Source organism: Eptesicus fuscus, chromosome 13 (assembly GCF_027574615.1).
Source record: "Eptesicus fuscus isolate TK198812 chromosome 13, DD_ASM_mEF_20220401, whole genome shotgun sequence".
Classification (NCBI taxonomy): domain Eukaryota; kingdom Metazoa; phylum Chordata; class Mammalia; order Chiroptera; family Vespertilionidae; genus Eptesicus; species Eptesicus fuscus.
Window position 1 is genome coordinate 31,793,215 of NC_072485.1, and position 26,806 is coordinate 31,820,020.

Sequence of the window (26,806 nt, forward strand, 5' to 3'; positions counted from 1 at the left end):
CCGTGAAAAATTAACGCCAGGTGCAGGATGCCTTCTCTTCATTCCAGTATTGCTCATTGTAAAATGTTTGTGTTGACTCATCAAAGTGGGGTATTAGCACAGATATATGTTACCGTACAACAGAGTAAAGCCCATTCTCTGTCACTCCCATTTTTTTCTCACCCACTCCGGAAATTGCAAAAGTAGGGCCCGAAACATTTTTATTACAGAATAGAAAAATAGACAGTTGTTCAGAGTTAATAATAGCAGTCTTCCTCCATGTAGCAAAGCAAAACCAAAACACACACACACACACACACACACACATATCAAACTCTCAAAATCTTTAATGAGCTAATACTAGATACGCTATATCTTTTTAAGCTTTATTTTGATGTTTCCATTGAGCAGAAAGATGCCTAAGGACAATGGAGTTACTAATTTTTATCTTGTGTAGAGTTAAAAAACACATAACGCTGTACAAATGTTCTTACTGTTGCTGTTGCGGCTGAGATAACCACTACTGCTACCTGCCTTCCTGATACGAATCTATCTTGTTACAATCTTCACACAGTGGCAACTAGATTATTTGTCATTGCAACTTTGCCAGGTAGCATGGCAGGTTCTAATATCTTTATGTTATTTATAAAAAATAAATTGCATGCAAAGAGTGGAAGTGGCCGGGATCAGAAGTGGTTAAGTAGTAAAGTATAATCTAGTAAGATTAGAATCTCAATCTAGTGCACTTTTGCTCTGATTCACAGTTTTGATTACTTGAAAAGTGTAGATCTGAATCCTTGCTCTACCACTTGCCATCTTGGGCAAATTACTGAACTTCTCAGTTCCATCCTCTGTGACATTATATCGTATACAATTCTTTTTAGGGTTGTTTGCAGTTTTAAAAAGCTACCAGTCAGAGAAAAATAGGTATCACATGAGCTCACTCATATGTGGAACCTGATGAATAAAATAAACTGATGAGCAAAATAGACCCAGAGACATAGAAGCATGGAACAGATTGTCAAACCTCAGAAGACAGGTTGGGGAGGGTGGGTGGGTGGGAGGAGATCAACCAAAGAACTTGTATGCATATATGCATCACCCATGGACACAGACAATCGGGTGGGGAAGGCCTGGGGTAGGGGTGGGAGCAGGCTAGAAGAGATCAATGGTAGGGGAGGGGAGTTGGAAAGGAGGCATATTTAATACTTTTAAGAATAAAGATTTCAAAAAATAAAAGCTACTGTGAATTAGACCCTTAGAACAGTGGTCGGCAAACTCATTAGTCAGCGGAGCCAAATATCAACAGTACAACGATTGAAATTTCTTTTGAGAGCCAAATTTTTTAAACTTAAACTTCTTCTAACGCCACTTCTTCAACATAGACTCGCCCAGGCCATGATATTTTGTCAAAGAGCCACACTCAAGGGGCCAAAGAGCTGCATGTGGCTCATGAGCCGCAGTTTGCTGACCACTGCCTTAGAACAATGGCTAACTAAAGAAAGTGCCCATTAAGGGCTGCCATTATTAATTTTCCTAATTTTTAATATTCTAAATATATCCTTTTATTGCATAGTGGGGTTTTTTTTCTTTATTGATAAGGTATTTCATATGTGTCCTTATCCCCTCATTGACCCCCCCAACCCCAAACCTGTTTATGCCCTCACCCCCCCTGGTGTCTGTGTCCATTGGCTATGCTTATATGCATGCATACAGGCCCTTTGGTTGATCTCTCCCCTTTACCCCACCTTTCCCTACCTTCCCTCTGAGGTTTGAGCATCTGATCGATGCTTCTCTGTCTCTGGATCTGTTTTTGTTCCTCAGTTTATATTGTTCATTATAATCCACAAATGAGTGAAATCATGTGATATTTATCTTTCTCTGACTGACTTATTTCACTTAGCATAATGCTCTCCAACTCCATCCATGCTGTTGCAAATGGTAGGAGTTCCTTTTTACAGCAGCATAGTATTTCATTGTGTAGATGTAACACCGTTTTTTAATCCACTCATCTGCTGATGGGCACTTGCATAGTGTTTTTATATATGACCTTATTTGCTTATCAAAGAAGCACATGAGGTTGATTAAATAAAAATTTATAATCTCCATTTATACATGAACAGGAAGTTTCAGAGTGATTACATTAATTGGCTAAAATCAACATATACCTGAAGAGATATGTCTTAAAGCCAATCAGGTGACTCAGATCCTAACCTCTTTCTATCACTATTTTCATTATATTTAAAATTAGGTTAGTATTAGAGTTAGGAATCATTCAGTCCTTATTGATTGTTGTATATAACCTTAGAAATGATAAAGAGTTAAGTGATCTAACCAAATTCTAATAAGGGACCAGCCAACCCTACAAGCCTCATCTGCTGACTCCAAGTGCAGGGCTAAGAGGTGCTCATCCTATAACATAAAAGCATAACATACAAATGGTTTTGTTGAGTTAGTGAAGACAATGAAGGGTTCTGAGATGTAAGGTTGCAAACATTTAATCATCTCTTTCCAGTTGGTTTAGGAAATCTTTTACAAAACAAGTAAAGGTTCCAATGTCAGAGTTTCCAATTCCAATGGACAAAGTGTCAGAGAGAACAGAGTTGAGTCAACCTGGGACCATCATTTTGTTCACCAACTTGTGAAGAGTCCCCATGCACCAGAAAACACCCTCCTTCTGCCTTCTTTCTCTTCCTTTCATTCTTCTCTTACTATTTTCCTCTCTCTCCTCTAGCCCACAGCAACAGATAATATTCCTCCCTCCTTACTCTGAAACATACAGTTGCAGCATTATCTGGGGCCCAGTTGGAGGTAAATTGGCAAGCAGGACCCTTGTTTTGTGGAATAACTGAGGGTTAGAAAGTCATTGGAAAACTGAGAAACCAAGAAACATACACACTGCCACTCTGGGAAGCTAGAACTGCTGTGGAGTTAGGAACTGGCTGGCATTTTGGACCCAGAAATCTGTAAGCTCTTGGCTATAGAACAAAGAGTGTATTGCCTCGTCAGTGACAACATACAAACACATCTGTAGAATATATTCCTTGGCACCAACAAATGCTAGTAATATTTGCCCAATCTCTAATTTTCTAGTCCCCAGTCACTCCTCCTTTTTTATTTTTTTCTTTCTTCATTTTTTTTCATTGATAATAATTCCAAATATAACATTAATTTTGAAGCAAAATGGGTAGAATAGATATAAACGTTATCAGAATTTAAAATAGGGGAAATTGAACTAAAATGTTGTTTACTCTGTTCCTTCTGCAACCTTGCCAACGTGCTAAGGCAGGTCTTGAAACATCTTCCAGACCCAACATTGCTGTGAGCACATTCTAGATTACTAATAGTTAAAAAGTAAACTAAACTGACACCTCTTCTTGTTCTCCCTTCCTCACATTTCCTCTCATACAAAGGAACCATTCTAGATACGAAATGTTTAAAGATACTTTCCATGCCGTGGCCTGTTATGTTTTAAGCTTAGAGTGTATGATTTGGTATTGAATTATGGTTGGTAGAGGGAAAAACTGAAAGCTGTTAGATGTTAGAAATTTCTTTCTAGAGAATTTAGAGCTTAGAAATTTCTTTCTGGAGATAAGACTTATGGAACACAGAGACAGGCAAGATAGAAGAAAGAGCTTAATGATAATTCTCTGCTTCACCTCACATCTTTTTGACTCCTTAATAAAGAAGATAATTCTTGCCACTAATCACATGGTGTTGAGTCCATAAAATTAACTGATTCATAAGCAAAACAAAATATAGGCTATAAACATAGAACAAGTGGCTCACACATGGATTTTTAGGTGCCTTTTCTTAGACATATAGAACCTCATCCTTTAGCCAATTAATAAGAAGCCACTTTATATGCCATTGTGTGTTGCTGTTTTTTCTAATTTTACTTTTGTCTAGTGTATTCAGGCCTTTCTTAACATCATGTTTTCTAATTTTCTGTATCTGAATGATAAAAGCAGAGATCACTGCTTTTAAGAGGGAAGAATTGTATAGTGTCCCTGCTTTCTTTCTAGTAATTCCCAGCAGGGAAAATTTTATGAGTGAAACCAGATCTTGGATGAGACACAGATTCTTAGAGGTCATCCATTTCACTCTGATACTGAATTTGCTGGAGATTTCCTAATTTCAAGTCCAGACATCTTTATCTTAGGGACACAATTTCTCAAATGGATTGTGGTTACTTCCAGGGAGATGGACTGCCTGAATTTTAATAGCCATGCAGTAACTACTTGAGATGTAGGTTGACTCCATTATAAAGAACTGAAATATTATTTTTATGTTAAAAATAGGTGGTTATGGAATAAAATATAAAAACACACATAAATTATTAGGATAAAACATGAAACTTCAACTAAATGTTTAGTTTGGGATGAGTCTTTTGTGATACATCTTCACATTCATCTGAAACGTTTGAAAAATGCTTAGGATAACATTTTTCTTCTTTTCATGATCATTGAGTCCTTAGATTTCCACCAAATCATATACTTCCTCCCACCTCTTCAACTTCTGAAATGTACAGTGGGAGAGTAGGTTAGTGCAGGGAACCAATTGCCACTACCTCCCTTGCTTCACACAGGATGGTGATACAAGAAACATATGGATTTGTTGTTTAAAAGATTGAGCCTTTCCTCCCCTAGTTATTAGTCTAGTGACCTTGGGCACTTTGTATTACAGTTTCATGCCTCATTTTACTTATCTGTATAATGGGCATAATTATAGCATGTAATTCATAGGCTTGTAATGAGGATTAGAAACAAGGGAACATAAATGACCAGCATACAATAGGCATGGAGGAGTTTTTCTGCTTACAACTTTTCTTAATTTACACGATGTGGCTTAGAAGTACATGGTCCAGCTGCCAACACATCAACAAAACTAGGTAGTGTGTTATAAGAGCGAGTCACCAGAGGGGCAGTGTGAAATTACCCCTTTCCTACCCATTTGACTACTCTGTTGAATCATATTTTCTCATGCATCCTATTTCTTGTTGCTGTGGCTTTCATTCCATAGATTTAAAAACCCAATAGCAAATATATTTTTTAATATATTGTATGCCCAACACAGTTAGGAGTCTAGATGGGGGTAGCTGGTGAGGAAATGATGTAAAATGAGGAGTCTACCCTCAAAACAATCACATTTTCAGTAAGAAGAGAAAAATATCATACATGACCCACTTAGTCATCAACATGTGTAAGAACAGAAGGAAATGCTTATTAAGAATGTCAAGGCTTGGTGCTTTCACATAACAAATGTCCTTTAATATTTATAATTCATTGTAAACTGAAGTAGGATAGAGAGTAATGCTTTAAAATTGGAAGGGTAGGATAGATAGATTGAGACTTGCATGAGGATAAAGGAAACTTTTATGGAATGTTTGGGACTTGAGGTTGTCATTGAAGAATGGATAGAATTTGGTTAGGTAGATAGGAGAGAAAACCATGATTGATTCAGGATATGGGAGAAGGAAGAAATGTAAACAGTGACTTTATGGTAGACATGTAAGGTGTATGCTGGGAGTAGTGACAGCTCTGGCCTGATGGAAGAAAAGGGGAAGAGGGAAGGAAACTAAATAGCAATCATTAATTGACCACTCACTGTGTGCAAAGCCCTGGTCCATGTGCTACAGAATAAATAGGTCCCACCTTAGTCTGATGAACCAGGCTATTGACAGCTTGCTCAGAATTCTGGTACCTATGTCTGGAAAATACAACTGTACTTATAAGATAATAGCTCTTACCAAATTGCTTAGCAAAAAGGAACAGATGGTAACCACATGGATCTTTCAGGAATAGCACCACATGGAGTGAATCAGTGAGTTAAGTAGGTATGGTTATTGTGGCATGGGGCACATTGACTAAATCACATCTGAGACATGAGCTAATGACTCCATTTTTCGTGTACTCTTCAGAGAGCACTTGCACAATTAAAGCAGTTAAGTTAGTAAAAGCTCCATGTGAATAATGGGATTTATGGCATCATGTGGAATAATGGAGAAACACAAAGAATTTAGAATAGGCAGATCTGGATTTGAATCCCAGTTCTCCTCTTTCTAGCTGAAATCCTGAATCCCTCTGAACCTATGTTTACTTATCTACAGACAAGGTCTCTCTGGGGTTCTGTGAGGAGAAAACACAGGTTAAGAGCTTACCATATATTTTGCACACTGTGGGTGCTTGCTCAATCAATGCTAGTTCTCTCTCTCTCTCTTTTTTAATTTTTTTCTTTTCAGGGAAGCAGGGAGAGAGAGAGATAGAAACATCAATGATGAGAGAAAATCATTGATTGGCTGCCTCCTGCACACCCCCTACTAGGAATTGAACCTGCAACCAGGGCATGTGCCCTGATGGGGAATTCAACTGTGACCTCCTGGTTCATGGGTCAATGCTCAACCACTGAACAACACTGGCTAGGCAATGCTAGTTCTCTTTCTTATCCCTGAGAATTAAATGATCTAATGTGTATGGACACAATTTATAAATTATAAAGCATGTTATTGGTGGTCACTCTAATATAATTATCAATTTGAGGTTCAATGATGATCTGCAGTTAGGTGAGTCTTTATTTCAGCCTTTTATAGTAAGTGCAAAGAGGTATGTGGAGAGGGTACAGGATAGAGGTCTGAAAAGTCTTTATAAACTAACAGTTCAAGCAATTTTTATCTCTTGTTTCAAGTGGGATTGATTCTAGAGAAAACATATAAGGTAAAGAAAGCTATTTGGTTCTGGATCTCCAGTTTCTGTGCCTCATTCTTCAGACCACTCCATCTTTTCTGTGCTGGGGATTAATAGGTGCCCAACTCAGACTCACTGAGGTCCTCAAGATCTCATCCATTTTCTGAAAAATATTACACTACCTTGTATTTTAAGGAGTCTCAAGCAAATGTGTTAACACTTGAATCCAAAAGGAAGAAATACTAGTGGCAGGTTTTGAAAGATCAGTGAGATAATTTGTGTTGACTAGAGCAGACTTCTGGGTATTTATAAAATCCTAATAGAGAGCAGAAGCAACCTCTTTGCAGTTGTTAAAAGTTACCTTTGGAATCAGACTGATAGGTTTGACACTTGGCCTTGCTATTACCACCTGGGTAACATTGAGCAAGATACTTAACATCTGTGTGCTTTAGTTTTCTGTAAAGTGAGGATAATGTTATATTTATTATTGAGTTCAGGTAAGCAGAATTGAATCAAGTTCAAGCCAAACATGAATCTACCATTCTCTCTTCATATTTTCTGAGCTAACCTGGTGGTAAGCTAGGTAGGAAATCATCCTTGCATTTTGTTAGGTGCTAGGGAGAGGGACCAAGGTCCTAGCTTTCTCCAAAATTGCTCCCTTGAGACACCTTGCCATAACCATTAGCCTGCAGTTAAGCCTTGGCTAGCCAAGCCTCAGACACTCACACTGTTCATACACCCATTCATCTGTTATTGCCTTAGTGTCCTCATCTGTGACATGGGTGCCCTATGGCACTGCAGGATAAGGGCAAACCAGGTGAAAGGCCAGAACCCCTTGGCAATGACTCAGAGCTACACTGGATTGAACTACAACTACCTGGTTGGTCTTGTGGAGACAACATGAAAGAAAAAAATCCAGGAAAGCAAAATATGGCCACGGCAATAAATAAAATAGCCTTATCTTTATAGAATATCTCTCTTTCACTTCACATGTACTTTTTTTTTTTTTAGCTAACTTCTTGGGAAATAGGTTAACTGGAAAATAGCATTGTCCCATTTTTTCAAGTGGTGGTTTGCAAGAGATTAAGGGACCTAGAAATCCTCTGAGAATTGGGGAATTGAATCTGAGTCAGTATGGTGAGAAATTTCTCTTCAGACTGTGAAAAAGAAACTAACAACTTTTAGGGCATAAAATAACTTTATTTTCAGGGGATCAGGAAGATGTGTGTGGTTACCAGCATGGGACCTGGGGCTAGAAAGACAGGGATTTGAGACCTGGTTGTGGTACCTGTGACCTTAGGCAAGTGACTAAGCCATTTTGACCCTCCCCTCCTTTATTTTTCTCCTTCAAAAGAAAGGGAAACAATATTTTTCTTAGAACATTTTGAGAATTAAATGCATTGATGCATCTTCAGCATCCAATAAATAATAATCAACCAATAAATGCTTAATATTTCATTATCATTATTATTGTTGTTATTTTCCTGTCTTCAGTTTTGATACTAAATAATTGTGAGACTTGAACCATGCCACTTTCTTCCTGCCTTTCCATTTTATATTTGTAAAATAAAAAGGTAGAACTCAATGATCATTAAGGTCTCAGCTTCAGAGTTTTATGATTCTAGAATGTATTTCTTTTTCTTCTCTCATACAACCATCAAAATTTGAGCTAATTTCTGAGTTGTTGGTGAGCAGTAAAAAATAAAATCAAAAGAGTTCTGGTAAAGTATGATTCCATTGTGAGAGGCTATAGAGCATGACTATCAATAACATGGGCTCTGAGTAAGATTGTTTGAGTTTGAAGACTATTTCTTTACCACATGTATGACTGTGTAAAGTTTCTGAACCTCTGTTTCCTCACCTGTAAGTTGAGAATAACAGTACCTGTCTCATTGATTATATGTGGATTAAATAGGTTAATTGCTGTAAAGAAGTGCTTTATAAGTGCTTGCCCTTATTGTTATCTACACCAGTGTTAATATACCAGGAGATTTCGCTGTGGGTGGATCATGAGATTCTAGGTAGTGATGATTCTCAACCAGGCAATTGTAGTTTCCAGGTAAATCCTTCAAGGAGGAGTAGGACTCTGCCAACACCTATGGATATGAGGCTCCAGCCCAACATTATGGGAAAGAAGGAGAGGGAAGAAAGGTTTTCAGTCCTGACATAGAACTGGAGTGCAATTCAGGAAATCCAGAATGAAGTTCCCCTCCTAACCACATCACTTTTTTTTTTTCACATTGGATCAATGTGATGGGAGGTTAGAGAGAAAATTTAATAGAAAATAAAGTTATTCTGAGTTCAATCCTTAGCATACCACTTAGTACTTGATGTTAAATATATCATTTCGGATCTAATTGAGGATGTGGGTAGTAACCCCAAAGTTATATTTTCCTAGTTAGGATCAGGGCATCACCCTTGATAGCAGCCTGCTTACATAAGGCAAGTATAGGTCCTGTGGCACTTCCTGCCCACCGAGGAGCCTGTCTTTTAAAGCTGAGAAATTCCTGCTCAGTTCCTAGCCCCATCAGTGTTAACTGGTATTATTGTTCAGTCCTTGCTGTATCTAAGTCATCTGACTATGTGGCCTTCTCTCCTTTTCCATTTTGCTTCTTAAAAGCTTAGGCATTGGCCTGGGTTTAGTCTGTTGATGTTTCTGCTACCTAGCTTACCACTTGTCAGACCTAACCTTTCCAGAGTGTCTCCTTGGACTGACTGGCTTATGTCAATACCTTATCAATACCTTATCCCTATCAATACCTTGCTGGAAGAGACTTTCTCACTGTAGCTGGCCTGATGACTACTTGACCATTTATGTCAGAGGCATATCCCAGATCTAGCACTTAACAAATATTAAGAAGAAACCACATCAGTCAAAATCAATAAACTCCTTTGAAAATTTGCATGAATTATGGCAATCTTTATTAGTTACATTCTCATGGTAGCAAGTAAGGGAAGTTTACTTTTTTCTTAGTGTAAGCAAAGTTATTGATGTAATATGAAAATACTTGGCTATCTCATAGATCCCAAGGACAGGAAGGTGGTAGAATTCATGAATAACTTGATTTCATAATTTAAATTGTGTTAGTAGCCTCTCTGCTTGCTTCCTGCTTCTCTATGATTACCTTTATTCTTCCCTCTTGCTATAAACTGCTTTCTCCCATTGGAAAAGAATGTTAAGTATAAGACAAACCATTTACATATTACAGTTTAGGTCACCCAAGACAGATTCATATTCTTAAGGCTTAAATAAGTTTATCTAGATTTACATATAGTCAAGCCTTGAAATTTCTGGTTAAAAGGATTTTTTTTTCATATTTTTTACAAATCTTTTTTCCAGTTAATGGAAATAAGCACATAGAAGGGGGATGCTGGAATTTGCTAAGTTAGCAATTTGATTTAGGGGTTCAATTAAAGAGGATATCTAATATGGAGAGTGAAGGTATAGGGATGGTAGATCAATGTGAAGTGTGGAGATAAAGCTTAGAAGAAACCATCAAAGTAACTAGGGAATTGGTGCTAAGACTCAGAAGCTAAACTAAATCAAACTAGTTATGAACTCACATGATTTCAAAAGTGAGACAAGAAACAACAGTCAGGCTGAGCCATGGGAAGATCTGAAATTACCAACTGGTGAGGAGAGCACACTTCTGGGCTGTACTTGGAATTCTATTGCACTCGGTGTTAACACCATTTGATTTTTATTCTCTGTGGATATGTGGCATTGACTACCTAAAAGGTTCCAGGGAGTTTCTTTAAAAATGGTCTGGGAAGGGCTGAGAGGGTCCTGGAGTAGAGCAATGGGGGATCTTCAGAGAGCCTGGCTTAGCACAGTGGGGTGGGGTGTTATTCACAACAGCCCGCCAAGGCATCTCCTTGCCACTCACGCCAGAGAGCTGCCAATGTCACATGTCAGGGATGTATGTTTGTGTTCACACAATTCACACGTAAAAGTGTATGGTCATGCACTTTTAGTGACTTTCATAGATGTAGTCTTAATTGTGGCTTCTGGAATTTGTTATCACTGAGAAGCAAAGAGCTTTCTACATAACATGGATTGTGCTTCAAGATTCACAGCGTCCATATCCTGAGTTGTGCAATAATTATTATTTTAGGAAAGCTGGATAGTTACATAATAGTGACTGGTTAATGAAGTAAGATAGTCAATATCGGAAAAGTAGTCACAGTCATATTGTCGGTAACTAGAAATTTTTGGTTTTTCTTAGAAATGTTCTCCAAAGCTTACAAGGTGGTATTGTATTCCGTTATACCCTCATCTAAACTTTATAGATACATTTAGTCAATAATTCCTAAGTATTTACTGAGTTCCTTCTGTGTATCCAGGTACTGTGAAGATGTATAGGGAAATATACAATCTTTGTTATTTTCTAAATATAGAGTCTGGAAATAACAAATTTACACAGGAAGTGGAAAATAGAAGCATAGACATACAAAAGTGATGAATGGCACTGTGTGGGAAATGGGCTTGTGTATAAATGTATTCCCAGACCATATTAATGCAATATATAAGAAGAAGAAAAAATAAGATGGGTTGAAAGCCCCAATTCAAATCAGTATGTACATATTTACTGATCATACTATTGCTGGTGGATATGGAGTTCTTGTGGTGTAATGAGGAAAAGCATTTCTAGGGACCCACAAGAGAAGAGAAGATCTGGTGGCAAGGTTTATTCAGGAAGCAAAACTATAGAGGTTCTCCAATGTCCCATCGCTGTCCAATTCAGCATGGAAAATCAGGGCCAGAAAGAGAGTCAATGTCCAGAGATCCTGTGCCCTATTAAAGCTTAGTCCAGTCCAGCATTTGGTGAGCTTAGCTTGTGTTCCCAGCTATAGTCTGTTGCTTTGCTGCCGTACCCAGGCTAGAGCCTGCCTGTGGGACCCACTGGCCAGTGGCCATGTGGCTGCTAAGGCCACATGACTAAAGAGAAAGAATGCATAGAATGCATGAATGCACAGCATGAGTGCAGGTGAGAGAGGGGTGGGGGGGAGGAGAGAGAGAGATTGATTCTTTGTTCACCTGAAATTATGTTTCTCAGGCCTGGCAAGAACCAAAAGCTTTTTCAAAATAATCAGTCAGCTTCCTAAATTTTCCTGGGTGTGCACTGAGGTCTACCCCCCAGTCCTGTGGTCAGCAAACTGCAGCTCATGAGCCACATGCGGCTCTTTGGCCCCTTGTGTGTGGCTCTTCCACAAAATACCATGGCCTGGGCAAGTCTATTTTGAAAAAGTGGCGTTAGAAGAAGTTTAAGTTTAAAACATTTGGCTCTCAAAAGAAATTTCAATCGTCGTACTGTTGATATTTAGCTCTGTTGATATTTAGCTCTGTTGACTAATGAGTTTGCCGACCACTGCCCTAGTCAATTATCTTTTTCTCAGGTTAGACTGACAGGCCTCTATGGTACCACCCCCTGCACCATTTTTACTTTATTGTGCAAATCCTTATCTCCCCTCTTCCCCACATACACAGTCTGGTACTTGAAGGGGAAGGAGAGGTTTAATCCCCCAGGAGGGACAATGCTGTGATTCCTTGGGATATGAAGTGGTAGCTTCCTGGTGAAGCAAACAGGCTCATGTCCCATATGCTTTGCTTCGTTTCCCTCATTAATATCTAGCTAACTACAGTAACAATACTATACTAGATAATAAGGTAAATACAAGTATTAGGCGTGATACTCGGAAAGTTTTCAGTAAAGTAAAGGAGATAAGGCATCATCACTTTCTGGAGTCCTGGGAACCAATTAGAAACCATAAGAGATATGTCCTCAAAAGTGAAAACAAATAGTAACAATAAAAGCCATGAAGGCATTACTAGATTGCTTTCAATAATCTAATATGTAAGACCCTGAGGCATCATTTACCTTCATGGTGGCCTTTGCTTTGCCTTGATCTTGTATGGTTCTAGAGATCTCCAATCAATGCAAGATTAGATGCTAAGATCAAGGAGCAGCTTAGTAAGAAAAGAATGGATTTGAAGTTACAAAGCCAGTGTTAAATATCAGCTTTCATTTTCCCTGAGCCTCATTTTTCTCATCTGTAGCATTGACATAGTGATAATAATGCCTCATCAATATGTTTTTGTGGAAATTAAATAAGAATACACAATATATGTATATCCTTATATGCATAGTGGTAAGTAATATGTATTTAATAAGTGGTAATTCACATGATCTAATCCATTCTCTTCAGTGCAGTTATAGCCACTAACACAGCATTGAGATTTCCCTCGGGGGTATAAACAGTTCACAAACCATACAGTGATATATCCTCACAGTAGTCCATCTTTAGAGACACTTTTAATAATAATATTTAACATTGATTCTGAAATTTAAGCTTACAAACACATTCAAATATATCACCTCATTTAGTCTTCAAACAACCTTTATAAGAAAGTGATTATTTCTATTTCCATTCTACAGAGAAAAAAAATGAGGCAAAAAGGGTTAAGGGACTTGCCCCCAGGTCACCCTACAAGGAAGTTGCTGAGACCTCAAATATTAGGAAGTTGATAAAACAAACTTGAACCCAGGTCTTCTAATTCTAAACCTCTCATCCTTCTCCCACACCACATGCCTCTTCACAATCACTGTTTTTGTGTGGAGTCCCCTGGAAACTATCTTTCTCCAAAGCCCCCATTTACCCACAAGGTACTTGCTATTAGGACTTTTACAAACCAGGAACATCTTGTTGACCCGCTATGTAGATATGTAGATCAGGGGCATGTTCTCAATGTCCAGTGTTTTTAGTTAAAACACGGTATTTTATTTTGTAAAATCTGCTGGATTGCCACTTGTCTTATCATTCGGTTAGGATCCCATAGGCACAGATTGACATTAAGAACCTGTTACCTCTGTTAACTCCAGAGGGCACATCTAATGAAATGCCCTAAAAGTTGAATACTTGCCCAAACCACTGTGTCCTATAGCACAGCTCTCCATTAATCATGAGGAGAGTATTTCCTCTATCTAAATGAAATCTGCAATTTGGTAAGGAGATTAAAGATCCTTCAGGGATGAAGGGAAAGTTGCTGTGGAAATTCTAGAAACTAGAAAATAAAGATAGGTCTACTCAATATTCATGAAGTCAGATAGGTTGATGCAAATACAGATTGCAATCTCTTATTTTTTAATGACTTGGCTTGTAGCTGTCCTATATCATATTTTACACAGATTCCTACTCAACTTTAAGGCAAATGACTGCAGTCTGTACAATTTAAAAAATAGTTTAGCATATTAAATAAGATTTTCTGCCACTTTGACTAAGTGTTCATTTTCTCTCCAGAGATTTTTAAGATATATGATCAGAAATGTATAAATAACAAAAAAATAAATAAATGATGACAGCATGTATAATAGGTAAACATATATATCACTAAGTGAACCCTTATATTTTGCATTGAATACAACGTACTCTCAAAAGGCAGTTTAAGGGGAAGGGTTGTAAATATTGATTTAAGTTTAATTTTGCTTCTTAGAGTGGGAAATCAAATTTACTTAGCACAGCCACTTTAAAAAGAAATGTTACCAACTTTAGCTCTCACCCAATGTTTTAGAAATCCTTGCCTCTTAAGTATCACAAATCCTCATCTTCTAAACTGCTGGATAAAATTTAAGAGAAAATGAGTATAAGTTCTATGAATGCTTACTTCATTTCATTATGTTGTAAGTGTAGCAAACACATATTTGGAGGGTGTTGGGAACTTTGAGCCATTTCATTTTTTTCTCCTAACACTTGACACAGTGCCTATAAGGGTCCTCAAGAAATACTGTTAAGCTGTTTGTTTAAAAAGTTAACAGATTCTTAGAATAGACTACTTACTACTTACAATATTTTCTACTTCTCTTTTTTCAGGCCAGCCCTGCTCCTATAATTGTCAACACTGATACATTGGACACGATTCCCTATGTAAGTGACATTTTTATTAAGGGCTTCTTTAAAAACTATTGTAGAACTTAATCAGCTATGTTTTGATTTTAATACATATTCAGTTTTACTCAATCCAGATAATTTTATGGAATGGTGTGTGGAATGAGTTTTGTGAGTTTTCTTTGTCATTTGCTAAATTTCGGCTTAGTCATACAAATGTTTTTCTCTTTTATCCATTGTTTTGTGAAGCACAGGGCCTGTCATGAGAAAAAAAAATATTGCCCATTGTGTTCAAATAATGTTAGTTTCCTAGGTGGTTCACTGAAAAGAGATTGAATTGCTTGTAGAAGAGATGAGCAAACTTCTTTGGATCTCTTAGTAAATATTCAAATCAGTTTCTGTTATAGAGCCTACAACATAAGTAAGTGTCAAATATTTGGTGGGTTTTTGCTGGGCTTCTAACAAGAACTGGAACAAAAGTCTTGTGAGAGTGAAGACTGTCTATATATAATAAATTGTATGGTTTTATAAAAGCCTGGCATGAGATAATAGGGTCACTCATATCAGTAAAGCCTGGGATTTTGTAACTGAAATATAACCACACTGATGACCAAAGTTCTTGACAATGGGGTCCAGTTGGGCAGGGGAGATTGGAGAGGCAACAGGCCACATTATGTGTGAGTGGTTGACATTACGGAGGCTCAGCAAAGCTTTGCAAGTGGCCCTTACCTGGTGGGTAGAGAATAGTGATTTGGAATGATAGAACAGGTACAGATCCATGCAGACAGAGGGTTGGAAGCAAGGAGAGGGCTTCAAGGATAGTGGGTAGAAGGACAAACAGATTTATGAACTTTGGTTAAATGAGAAAAGCATGTGAATCACTTAGAAGAATACTTGGCACAAAGTCCCTGCTTGGTAAGCACCAGCTACTCTCAGTCTTAGAACTCAACGTCAAATGCCTGCAAGGGCCAAGCAAACAGATCTAGATCCAGTGGGAAAAAGAGGGCACATGGCCTTTCAAAGGGGGCAGCTACCACTCAGCTCCAGTGGGTTGGTACCAAGGGATTGTACCAGTGAGTTGGTACCAAGGGGCCAAGTGTTATCAGACCACCCAATGTTTCAATAGAAGTCAGAAGTTTGAATTTTGTGTAAAAATCTGCAATTTTTAAGTACAGGTCACTAACTTTCAAAGGTTCAAACACCTGTGTGTGCCAGAGTGTGGTTTCTAGTGCAGAGGCTGCCCTTTGAGAGACGTCTGCCTGGAAGGAACGGGAGGACCTGGCCGGTCCTGCTAGCCGGGACTCAGCCACAGGGGAGCAGTATGCTAGAACTGGAGTACAAGGCGGGGACTTGATTACAGGAACAAGGGACTAAAACTGGGACACAGGGTCAGGACAAGAATAACAGCAATCTTGGTTTAATGCTGAGTCACCTGAACTACTGAATTAGAGCTTCTTAAATCTCTCTGGATGAGAGTTGTTTGGGGTGAGACCGGAAATGGGGTTACGTTTACTGGTAGAAATCAAGTGGCCCTGGAGGTGGAAAGTAAAGGACTCAGTTAGAAGGAAGCAAAACAGTGCATTAAGGACACAGATTGTCCAGCAGTCTCTCTCTCACACTTTCTACCTTCTTGTACTTATTAAACATGTATATTGGGATTACTATATACCTGACACTGTTTTCAGCATGAACAAATATTAATCCTCATTTAATCCTCATAATAATCCTATGCAATAGGTACTATTAATTTCTCCATTTTATAGATGAGGAAACTGAGTCCTAAAGAAGTTAAGTAACTTTCTCAAGGTTACACAGTAAGAGGCAGGGCCAAGAATGAACCTAGAGAGCCTAGTTGTAGAGTCTGAGATTTTACCTGATGCTGGGAATGCTCCTTTCCTCCTTCCCTCCCTTGTTTTCTGTCTTTCAACTTGGGAACATACGTTGCTTTCTTACTCCTTGGCTACATGTGGCTTTGGGTGGAAGACCACTTGTCACAGAGGCTGCAGTACCCTTGGGGCAGAGACCCATGTTTATATTAAGGAATCCAATGTCTTTATTACAGTAAATCTCTTTACTGTATCCATTGGCAAAGCAAATGAGCAGTGCTTTGAAGAAATAGACACGGAGCACAGAAACTTAATTTTCTAAGTAGGACTGCTTTCTTGTGGTAGATCTATATGATGTCAAAGCCTTCTGTTAAAGTTTTTGTGGCCTAACTGCCAGATGCCCTCATGCACAAATAATTTATCAATAGAAACTAAGGATTTTGTACAGACATGCCCAATTTATGTCCTGACTAATTAGCTAGTAAGATCAGCCACATAAAATAAAATAATCAAACTGCTCCCATTCTCCTAAATATCAACTTTGTATCTGACTTTGAGTTTTTCAAAGGGCTTTTTTTGTTCTATCTTCACCTGTTTTATATTTATATTTAATAGGGCCCTCTGTGAGCCTTCTTAAGAGTTAGAATTTTTACGAAGTTTTGCTAAGCAGCTTCGTATGATGAAAACATCACCTAAATTAATATATAAAACAGGAGTTATATAATAACTATTTCAGAGGTGGTTGGTTGTGAGAATAATGAGATTAGATATGTAAAATCATGCTTTGTTAACTTTGGTTTACTAGGGATTTATTTATTTATCATTTTATTTGATAAACACTTGTGAAGTAACACATGCTAGACCCTAAGAGAATGGTAAATATGTATGACTTCCACCATATGAGAGAAACATGAATCCATTATCTACTAAAAGTGGCAGATTTAATACAAGGACATTAATGCGAATATGCTTTGGGTCTTAGCATCAGCCCAACCCTCCCCTTTTTTCCTGACTCACTGGATAACCTTGAGCACTGTTCCTTTTGCAGTCCATTTTCTCATTCCCCTGTGTTCTATACTTTGTTTTCCTCTTTTATTTCTCATGTTCTAGTTGTGCGCATAATTTCAGCTCTATTTAATGAAAAAATGATTTTAGAGCTCCCCAGAGCATTTCAGTCATGTTGCATAAGAAGTCTTCCTTCTTTAAAAATATTACCTAAATGACAAAATTTTAATTATATATTAGTGTCCTCTTCAAAAGTAATTTTATTACAAGTAAATGTATTAATTTTGCCCATCAGCAAATTTGATTTTAGAAATTTATTGTCCTTATGGAAATGATTCCTTGGCATATATGCAAACAGCAATTGAATAACTAGAGGAAATCTGTGGTCAAAGGCAATTTTTAAATGTGTAAAAAGGGTACAATAGATACTTAAAGGTATTTCTGCCCCCCCCCCCTTTTTTTTAGGGAGTAAAGAAGGGATATTAGAGCTTTTAAAGTATCTGCCATGAACAAAGGTTACTGAGGTTCTTACACGTGACTGCTTCAAATATACTCATTTTCATATCATGTCCTGATATTTTAGGGTTGGGTAAGACCTTATATGTGCCACAGTCAGCCTCTCATGCAAAGCAGGAATCCCATTTGTGCAGATGTTTTCATGATGGGCCTTTATGGGTGGGACAGGCTACCAGAGTTTGTCATTTTCATTGTGATGCTAAAGCCCAGGACACAAGTGCTCAAGAGAAAGCAAGGCGAAACAAGAACATTTCCATTTCAACACTCTGTGGTTTCCATTGTTGACTCCGTCTTTTTTATTCTTCTCCATGATGCATTGAGTATTGTCTTATGCAAGGTAGTACACATACTCTGTTCTTAGAGAGGGTGAGGAAAGCCTGTGTCTGATCTTTATACCTGGATCCCTGAAGGCTGACTGAGTGGGAAGGTAGCATGTTACCCTCTGGTACTCTGCAACCAACTGGCACGGAAGCCTCTCCGGGCACATCTCTTCCCTTCAGCAGACCCTTCGGAGTTCTATATTGAACACAAACAAATCCTATTCTTCCTGCTTTCATTTCCCAATGGTTCTATTTTGATCCGTGCTCTGGAAAATATACTGTGGAAAGTGTGGAAAACGCAAGAATCATGAGGTTTAAATCTTCTTAAATAACATGGGGTTCAAGGAATGCAAACCTTTCATTTTCAAATACAGATATCTGAGCTCTACTAGTAAGTGGTAGAACTTGGTCTACCATTTACTGTTACTCCATGTAACATTCTATTTTTGGTGTGCAACCAACAACCACGAAATCACTGATATATAACAATAAGCATTTATTTCTCCCGTAAGTGCTTGCTGGTTGGCCTGGTCAGCTCTTTGAGGCTGTAGATTACCAGGTTGGCTGGGGCGTCTCTGCTTCACGTATTCCAGTACGGGGCCCAGAGGGTGGGATAGTACTCTCACAGTGTGTTCTTTTCATTATCATGTCTGAAGCACAAGAGGGCAAGTCCAGGACATACTAGTAAACATAGTTAGAGCCTCTGCTCATATCATATCCACTAACACCCCACTGGCCAATGCAAGTCATATCGCCAAGCTCCAAGTGAAGGAAGGAAGGAATTTTGCTAAACAAGAAACTAATTTGCCATACTGAATCCTCAAATAAAAGGGTCAAGAATCTGTACGTGTCCCTTTTTAAGAAAAATAAAAATCAGGTACAATAGAAGGAATCTTACACTTTAAAAATATTAGTAGGTCAATTATAATAAACAGTGAAAGTTTCAAAGGGGCCTGGTTCAACTAATATGGGGAGAGGGTGTCTAATTTATTAAGGATGTCTAAAAGAAATGAGAAATAAAAGAAACATCTCGCAAGTATTGGCAGTACAATGACTTTCCTATCCTGTGAGACACTGTTGTCTGAAACATTGTTTCCAGAAGTAGAAATAATAATGGAGACAAGAGTATTTGGTTCAGAAATTCCAGGACTGTGGCTTGGAAAACCTCCTAGGGAAGTGAGGAAGAGAGAGGAGGAGAAGAGAGGAGAGGAGAAGAGGGGAAAGAAGGAAGAATTAGGTTACAAAAAATATGAGAGGGTCCTTCCTAGAGGGTATTATGCTGAGTGAAAGAAGTCAGTCAGAGAAATATAAATGCCATAGGATTTCACTTATATTTGGAATCTAAAGAATAAAATTAATAAATCAACAAATTAGAAAGACTCAGAGAACAGGTTGATGATTAACTGAGGTGAGGGGGTTGGGAGGATGGGTGAAAAAAAAGTGAAGGGATTAAGGCATACAAATTGGTAGTTTCAGAATAATCACAGGAATGTAACATACAGCATAGAGAATATACTCAAGAATATTGTAATACCTATGTGTGGTGCCAGGTGGGTACTGGAAATATCGAGGGGAACTGTGTAAAATATATGATTGTCTAACCACTATGCTGTACACCTGAACTTAATACTGAATGATATTAAATATAAACTGTAATTGAAAAATAAGATTTAAAGTAAAATAATGACAGGATCCTTAGTAATATCACCCGTTGTATTTACCAGGAAGATCTTTAATGTAAAAGTTATTTGAAAATAATCATAATATATTTATAATATTATCAGAGACATTTTTTTTGGTAGCAAGTTTTAAATGTTAAAGGTCATTGGATGCAGACACAGCTATGATTCTAGGGCAGAGGACATGAGAGTGGTCTAAAGGGGATAAAATGGTCCAAGGAAAGACTGACAACGTGAGTGAAGGTTGGTGAGAAGAGGGGGGGAGGCGAGAGAAAATGAAAAAGGATGACATGGGTTCAGGGACATAGAGAAGCCCTGAGTTTCATTTGGGAGCCACAGAATGGGCTCGAGGCTAAGGTGTTGTTAAGCAGGATTTAAATGGCATTTCTGGTTGATTCCAGCATCAGGAAGCTGAGGGTAGGAGCTCTCTGAGGAGGAGGTTGCTGTATTACCCAAGTGAGATGGCCAAGCACTTGGCCATAGAGGTGGATGAACAGTTAGGCATTATTTCTTTGAGTTACTTTGTGCAACAACAGACCCTTGTGATTTAAGCTACTGTTGACTTTTAATTGGCTAGCTTTCCAGAATGATTCATGAAGGGAGAGGAAACAGAATTATGTTTGTTTCTTTGAACCGTCCTGGCAGTGATTAATAATGACAAGATATTTTGGAAGAATTTGCTGAATTTAGTATATTTATCCTTCAGCAAATAAGTTTGTTACGCTTTTTAGTTTTTCCCATGAACACTGTTAAAACTATATTGATGCTTTTATCTGTTCGGAATGTAGTATCATCCAAAAATGAAAAACCCTGACTTGTCAGAAAACAACTTAATTTTGTCTTAATTATGCCCATGAGGCAATAGGAATTTAGCAATAGAGGCAAAGCTATCAATATTTGTTCCCAAGTCAAGCCTAGCCAATCTAAATCCATTACTCAAGTGCCACAGTCAGCAGATTCCTTATGCCCCCACTTGTTACATTGCTCCAAAAGGCAAAAGATGGAATGTAATAGTGCTTCTCAAATATTAATATGTATAAGAGTTACTTGGAGATCTTAAAATGCAGATCTGATTCAGTGGGTCTGGGATGGGGCCTGCTAGTCTGCATGTCTAATCATCTCCAGGTGAGCCCTGTGCTCAATTATACACCAGACTTTGAGTAACAAGAGCGTGTAATGAGAGGGATTAGGCTTTGGATTCAGGAGCACCTCTGCCAGTAAGTGCTTGGGTGAGTTTTGGTTAAGTCAAATTATCTACCTAAACCTCTGTTTTATCATTCGTGAAATGGGGGTAATAATATTTGACTTGCTGGGTTATTAGAAGTGCTCTTCCTAGTATGTAGAAGGTGCTTAATAAATTGTTCATCATAAGATTGGGGGAGGGGTGTGCCTTTAATAAAAAAAAAAAAAACCATTCTGTTGACTTAATTTTGAACTGCTGAGCCAAGAATGCAGAAGCCATGGCAAGTTCTGAGAGAGGGCACATAGCAATTAGGTCCATGGGCCTACCTACATCTAGTTCTTTGCTTCTGGAAGTGTGGCCCATTGACTAGCAGCAGTGTTAGTACCTGGGAGCTTGTGAGCATAGAATGTACGGTCCCACTCAAGACCTACTAAATCAGAAACCGTGTTTTTAACATAAAATTTGTATGCATATTAAACTTTGAGGAACATTAGTCAATATGAAAGAAACTTTTGTCCAGTTTAGATCCCTTTGTCTTTGTTCTTTCACCATTGTCTTTGGCCTGCCCTTGGAACAGCTTCCCTTTTCACTCTTTCATCCTAAACATAATGCATATCTGTAGGGAAAAAAGGGTCAACTCAGTTCAACAAATTGACACTTTATGGCAAACTACTGTCTTGCTGGCTTCTAGATTTGTGCTCTCCAAGACTCCCACATTAGGTCCTTCATTATTTAAATGTTATTAAAATAATATAAACTTAAAATTAACTTTCTCTGTTGTACTAGCCGCATTGTAAGTGTTCAGTAGCCACCATGGCTGGTGGGTACCATATTTGACAATGCAAATATAGAATATGTCCATCTTTTCAGAAAGTTCTATTGTACAGAACTGTTCTAGATAAAAAATAAGAAGAAAGAAGTAGAAAGGAAGAGCTAACATTTATCAAGAAACCACTCTATTTGCATATATTACTTAATTCATAAATTACCTAATTAAAATTATAATGATCTTTCCAACTTCTGTGAGTTGGTTTCATTTCATTTGTTGTAGAGTTGAGTATTTTCATATCTTCTAAATCGTCATCACTCTCTTCAGGAATTGTGGGGAATGCCATGTGAAAGACATGGTCCCTGTTCTCATGGCCTTAAAAGCTTACCAACTTTTAAGACTCATACACATGACACATTTGGAGGAAAATACAAGCAATTATTGAGAGCTTTCTTACAAGTTCAGTGATTCATCATTTTTTGTGTGTGAAATTAGAAAATTCCTATTTATACTGAAATGAATCTTTAAAGAGAAAAATTTTAAAAATGAGAAGACCTGACCTATTTACCCATTCACAAACCTACTTTAATCTTTCCCCCTGTGGTGCCCTTATAGAGGGCACTTAGCTGGCTGCTCTACTCATAACTCCCCATCCACTGGGAAGCTCCTATGTATAGGCTTGTTATGTTGGATCTAAGGTGGGAGGCAATGGGGAAAGTATAACAGTTATCCAGATGGAAAGTGTGATTGTGCGATGAGAGTCACCACAGAGGCCCTTCTTTCTGGCAATGGTTCCTCTGGCGGCATATCCATATATACTTGGGCAAAGTAGCCGCTTATTCCAAGGTGCTCAGCCTGGCAGAGCAGGTTTAAGAACAAAGGGAAATAATTCAGAAAAAAAAATATTTCTAGAGTTGCGCTATAGCATTACTACTCAAAATGCAGCCAAGTCCTACCAAGAAGGTTATTAGAATTGCAGAATCTCCAACTCTGTCCCAGATCTATGGCATCAGAATATCTGAGGGTGGGGCCAAGGAATCTATATTTTTACCAGCTCACCAAGTGATTCTTATGCACATTACAGTTTGAGAGAAGCTAGTAGAAACCTAAAGAGGCTTCTGGGTGCTTGACTGAAGTGGGAGTATAGGGTAGGGTAGGAAATACTGCACACAGGAAGGCAAAAATAAAACTATAGGGATTCACTAACGCAGTGATGGCGAACCTATGACATGCGTGTCAGCACTGACACGCGTAGCCATTTCTGATGACACGCGGCCCCTGAGGCGGCCGCATGCCAAGGATGAAACATTTGCTGCTCCTGAGGATGAAATATTTGCAAAATAATGTTTTTTCCTCAAAGTGACACACTACCCGAGTTATGCTCAGTTTTTTGGCGAAGTTTGACACACCAAGCTCAAAAGGTTGCCCATCACTGCACTAAAGTATAATGGTAACACATTTAGTATTAATCTGAGCCAGCATTTAATTCTAGAGTTGTTGTTGTCATTATTATTATTTAAATCATGTGGGACACTATTAAAAACATTGACTTTCATAGTCTAGTAGCGTCTACTAGATAATGCCTAGTGGTAGTACATGCTATCAAAACACCCATTGACTATCTCTGCCTGGCTCACTCCTATGTATCCGAAAAGGTTCAGCTTGAATAATGCTTCTTCTGGGAAGGTGAGATTAGGCATGATGCTCCTGTTGTGTGCTTCCACTTCAGCCTCTTCTTCTCCTCCATAGAAGTTACCACACTACATTTCCTATATATATTTAATATATTTTATTGATTTCAGAGAGGAAGAGAGAGGGAGAGAGAGATAGAAACATCAATGATGAGAGAGAATCATTGATCAGCTGCCTCCTGCAAGCTCCCTACTGGGGATTGAGCACACAACCTGGGCATGTGCTCTGACTAGGAATTGAACCATGCTCAACTACTGAGCCACCTTACAGGAGGTCTTCTCCCTCCTCACAAAGTCATAAAAGGGCCCAAGAACCTTATCTTCTTGTTCTTCTCCCCTTATATGTTGCCTTTGTGCACACAGTACCATGTTGACATGCCAAGGAGTAGGTTAGAAGAAAGACATAGAGATGAGCCACACATCCAGACTGCATTACTTCTTTAATGGCTGATATTTCTTCCTAGAGTAGAAACTTTATAAGCACAGAAAAAAAATTGCTCTGTGTATTCCACCCTTGTTATCTCTATAACCCAGCACATTTTTGCTGGGCTGGCTGGCTAAATGAATGAAGGGATGAATGAATAAAGATGTGAAGAAACTGCAGTAAGGTAATATGCTATAAAGAACCATCCCATTTGAGGAGTCCGGGAAAAGTAGAATTTTAGGTAACTCTTAAAGAATAAGTAAGGCATTTCCAGGCAGAATAGGGAAAAGGCATTCCAGGAAGAGGGAAGTCTATGTGCACAGGCCAGAGGCCTGGAAACTCATGTTCTGAGATCTGTGTGGCTGCAACATAGAGTGATAGCATGAGGTTGGAGAGGAAGGGTTGAGTCTGATTGTGAAGACCTTATTTGCTTGATATGGGATTTAAACTCTATCCTGTGAGCATTGCCAGTAGTATCATCTTCTCATATATTTGGGAATTTATAGTCATTTTTTCACCACTAGGATCTTTTTTGTGTGTGTGTGACTGCTGTGTAGTAGATACCCTAAATATATGTTGAATCAATAAAGCCAAGAAACAATAGTGATCACTTAACAACAATGGACTACAAGCTTTTCTCAAGCTTTTTGTATATGTTCTTATCTCTTTGCCTTTGTTCTTTATGTTCCATTAGCCCAGAATGTCTTTTTTCTCCGTACCCATCTTTTAAAGATTTCATTAAACTGCCACTTCTATCAGGAATACCTCATCAATCATTCTAGACAAAATTAATGCCTCCTTCCGCCTTGATTCCATAGTATTTAACTCACAGGAGGTTGCCTGCTTTAGAGAGTAGACTTCGGGCTCTTTTGACTCTACCATTTACTAGCTGGGTAACCTTGGAAAATTAACTTCTCTGGTCCTCTTTCCTCATCTGTAAGTAGAGGAAGTAATAACTGTCTTCCATCATGTATTAATTAGTGTATAGGTTCAATTACATATAACAGAGACCAAAATAGCAGTGCTTTTGTAAGATTAAAATGTATTTATCTCACATGTAACAGTCCATATGTTTTATCCAGAAATGGAAAGTCAGCTCAGCTCCACAAAGTACTATATATATATATATATATATATATATATATATATATAGTTGATAGTATTATATATGTGTCCCTCTTTCTCCCCTTCACCCCCTTCACCCATCCCTTACAGGAGGTCTTCTCCCTCCTCACAAAGTCATAAAAGGGCCCAAGAACCTTATCTTCTTGTTCTTCTCCCCTTATATGTTGCCTTTGTGCACACAGTACCATGTTGACATGCCAAGGAGTAGGTTAGAAGAAAGACATAGAGATGAGCACTCTTCCTCCTTTTAAAATAGGATTTTCCCTTATATCCCAAGAATTCTAACCTAGGCACAAAGCCACACCTACCTGCAATAGGAGACATACATGCCATCTTTATTCTGGTCTACCCTGGGCCCAAATAAAAATTTGGGAGTCCATTACTATGGAAGGAAAGGATAATGAATATCAGAAGACAACCAGTGGTCTCTGCCACAGAGCATGCATAGTAGTGTTCTTCAGTGTGGAAACTTTTCTTCAGAGGATGCTAAAGATGATCAGAATCAGTCATGTATGATAGAGGAGACCATAGTTAGCTGGGTGAGATTAAATAGAAAAAAAGAGAAAAAAAGAGTGATAGTTGAGTTTACATTTTCCCATAATTTCTAATTTCAACATCTTGATTTATTCCATAAAAACATAATATATTATTATAGTTGCACAAGTATAATAGATTAGCACTTATGGGGAATGCATGCTCTTAAACATTTTACAGATAGAAACATTGAATAAAAAACTATAGAGATAACTGGCTGGAAGCATTAGAGATAATATTTAGATACTGCTTGATTCATAAATAAATGTTCAACAAGTGACCATTGTTACTGTGCAAAATTAGCACTTACCATATACTTTCTTGTTTAGTAATAGTTCTTATCCTACCTAATAAAATAGCAATATGCAAATTGACCACACCTTCGCTACGCCTAAGCCACGCCCACCAGCCAAAGCCACGCCCACCAGCCAATCAGGGTGAGTATGCAAATTACCCAACAAAGATGGCGGTTAATTTGCATATGCTAAGGGAGGGAGGAGTGAAGACTGAAGACAACTTAGAAGGAAGACGGAGGAAAAGCGGAAAGCAAGATGGCTGTCAGAGGGAAAGCCCGAGCAAGGTGGGGCGGGGCGGGGCGGAGTGGGGTAGAGGGGGCGGGTGGCAGCGGCGCGGGTGCAGGCGCAGCAGCTGCAACAGCGGCGGCAGTGGCAGCGCATGTGGCCGCAGCGGCCGCTTGCAGGATTTTTCCTGCAAATGGGCTACTAGTCATTAGGCGCAGCAGCTGCAACAGCGGCGGCAGTGGCAGCGCATGTGGCCGCAGCGGCCGCTTGCAGGATTTTTCCTGCAAATGGGCTACTAGTCATTCTATAAACAGCTGTGTTTAGCCTGGCCAGTGTGGGTTAGTGGTTGAGCATTGACCTATGAACCAGGAAGTCATGGTTCAATTCCCAGTCATGGCACATGCTCGTGTTGAGGGCTCGATCCCCAGTAGGGGACATGCAGGAGGTAGTTGATCAATGATTCTCTCTCATCATTGATGTTTCTACTTCTCTGTCCCTCTCCCTTCCTCTCTGAAATCAATATCCTAATATATAAAAAGCCATAACCTAAACAACCAGACGGACAACTGAACAGCAGGCTGCGTGGGTTGACAAGGTCGGCAGGGGGGTTAGTGAGGGATGACCAAACAACTAAACAGCAGGCTGCATGGGCGACCAGGCCAGTGGG

At 38.7% G+C, this 26,806-nt stretch overlaps 1 protein-coding gene across 11 annotated transcripts in view; it reads left to right on the forward strand.

Annotated features, from left to right (window-relative positions):
* The window catches only part of DLG2 (discs large MAGUK scaffold protein 2), a 1,173,098-nt gene that overhangs the window by 473,842 nt on the left and 672,450 nt on the right, over positions 1–26,806 (forward strand). For 10 of the 11 annotated variants that reach the window (XM_054725747.1, XM_054725750.1, XM_028128522.2 and 7 more), the window contains one exon: positions 14,532–14,585. The exons of the other annotated variant lie outside the window; for it this stretch is intronic. In XM_054725747.1, coding sequence (XP_054581722.1) covers positions 14,532–14,585 — 54 coding nt within the window. The remainder of the gene's footprint in view (positions 1–14,531; positions 14,586–26,806) is intronic. 11 annotated transcript variants of the gene reach the window in all.